General features: G+C 38.8%; 1 protein-coding gene across 1 annotated transcript in view; it reads right to left on the bottom strand.

Annotated features, from left to right (window-relative positions):
- LOC107704604 (tripartite motif-containing protein 35-like) overlaps window positions 1–907 on the bottom strand; it is an 8,451-nt gene extending 7,544 nt beyond the window's left edge. The window contains exons 1-4 of the mRNA XM_016507580.1: window positions 803–907; window positions 610–632; window positions 408–526; window positions 65–202 (exon numbers count right to left, since the gene is read on the bottom strand). Coding sequence (XP_016363066.1) covers window positions 65–202; window positions 408–526; window positions 610–632; window positions 803–907 — 385 coding nt within the window. The remainder of the gene's footprint in view (window positions 1–64; window positions 203–407; window positions 527–609; window positions 633–802) is intronic.
- Window positions 908–1,436: the final 529 nt, after the last annotated feature.

Here is a 1,436-nt window from a genome sequence, read left to right as displayed (position 1 = left end):
TTGTCTCCAATGTCTCCAACCTCCACATCCCAGCAGTGTGTTCCTGAGTTAAAGCCCTCAGAACCCAGAAACTTGTCAAACCAGTCAAACCTCTCTGGATTATCAGGAAGATTTTGACATAAATCACTGAACGACACACTGGTCAAATCAGAAGAGAGTGTGAGCCAAGGATGTGCTGTCTTTGGATCTAGAGTCAATGGAGCTGCAAAGAGAATTAAATCAGATGAGAGGATATGATGGTATATTAGAAATACAAACCTATTTACATAAACATACACCATGAAGAATAGACTAGTCATCAGTCATCATGAGTTTGCAGTACGATCTGATGATCTTATGAAATACAGTTCAGATTCATTTCTAGAACTTAATCGTTTGTACTGCTGTCAGATTTTCTAGAGACTCACTGTGTTGGAGAGTTTCCTGCATCTTCTTCCAGACTCTGAACCGCAGGTCACTCAAGTAATGTGACGCATGAATCAAAGCTCCAGCACTCATCTGTGGATCCGGCTGTGAGATCTGGACTCTGGAAGAACATTCAGGAGTCAGAACTGCCGTGGATTTGAGTTCAGATCCACTGAGAGAAGAAACACCAGCAGCTCAACTTACCTTTCCATCGTGATGCTAAAGTTCTGCAAAATATAGAGTTTGAAAAACATTTTAATATCTCATCAAACACTCAGTTTATGTTATCACACATAACAGTTCATTTTCTCTCTATACAAATTAAGAGTTTGATCATTGGTTGGGTAATTGGTGAGTTGTTTTGTGCACAAACAATGAAGCTAAATTCAGTTGTCACCTTCAGAAAGCAGGCATCGCTGGCTTTCATCATCTCCTCCGTGTCTTTGATTGTGTGTGAAAGAGCTGAGATGTGTCTGTTCATCTCCTCCAGCTTCTCCTTCATCATCTGCTGCTTCTGCTCCTCTTCCTCCCTCAGTGCAGTGATTGTTGCTTCTTCTTCATCTCTGAGAAACTGATGAAGCTTCTCAAACTCCTCTTTAATCTGACGCTCTGTGTGCTCAGCTTGAGACTGAAATCACATCACATTCACTTCAGTCAGCTCTGCATTAACACTGACGGAGTCAATCCATTAATGTCCATCATAAACTCTGTGAATATTTGACTCTCAATATCCTCACCTTGATGTGTTGAACTGTTTTATCACACTTTGCTTTCATTTCTTCTGCATGTTTGAGCTTGTTTTGTAAAGATGTCAGTGCTGTATTCAGTTCCTCCTACAAGTTAAGATGAAAATCTGTTAAACTTAAGTAGCTAAGAGCTTTAGTATGTTTGGAAGTTTTCATAGTTTTTGTCAATTGTATGAAGTATGAAAATTCTCATGAAGTAGTTCCATTTGTGCCTGAAATTTGCAGGACATATATTTTTTAATTATTTAACTTGTGTAAAGGAAAAACATATACAAATATTACTAG

Source organism: Sinocyclocheilus anshuiensis, unplaced genomic scaffold (genome assembly GCF_001515605.1).
Source record: "Sinocyclocheilus anshuiensis isolate Anshui unplaced genomic scaffold, SAMN03320099.WGS_v1.1 scaffold3235, whole genome shotgun sequence".
In the NCBI taxonomy this organism is placed as follows: domain Eukaryota; kingdom Metazoa; phylum Chordata; class Actinopteri; order Cypriniformes; family Cyprinidae; genus Sinocyclocheilus; species Sinocyclocheilus anshuiensis.
The sequence above is the reverse complement of the archived record's forward strand: the minus strand, read 5'-3'. Positions and strand labels throughout refer to the sequence as shown.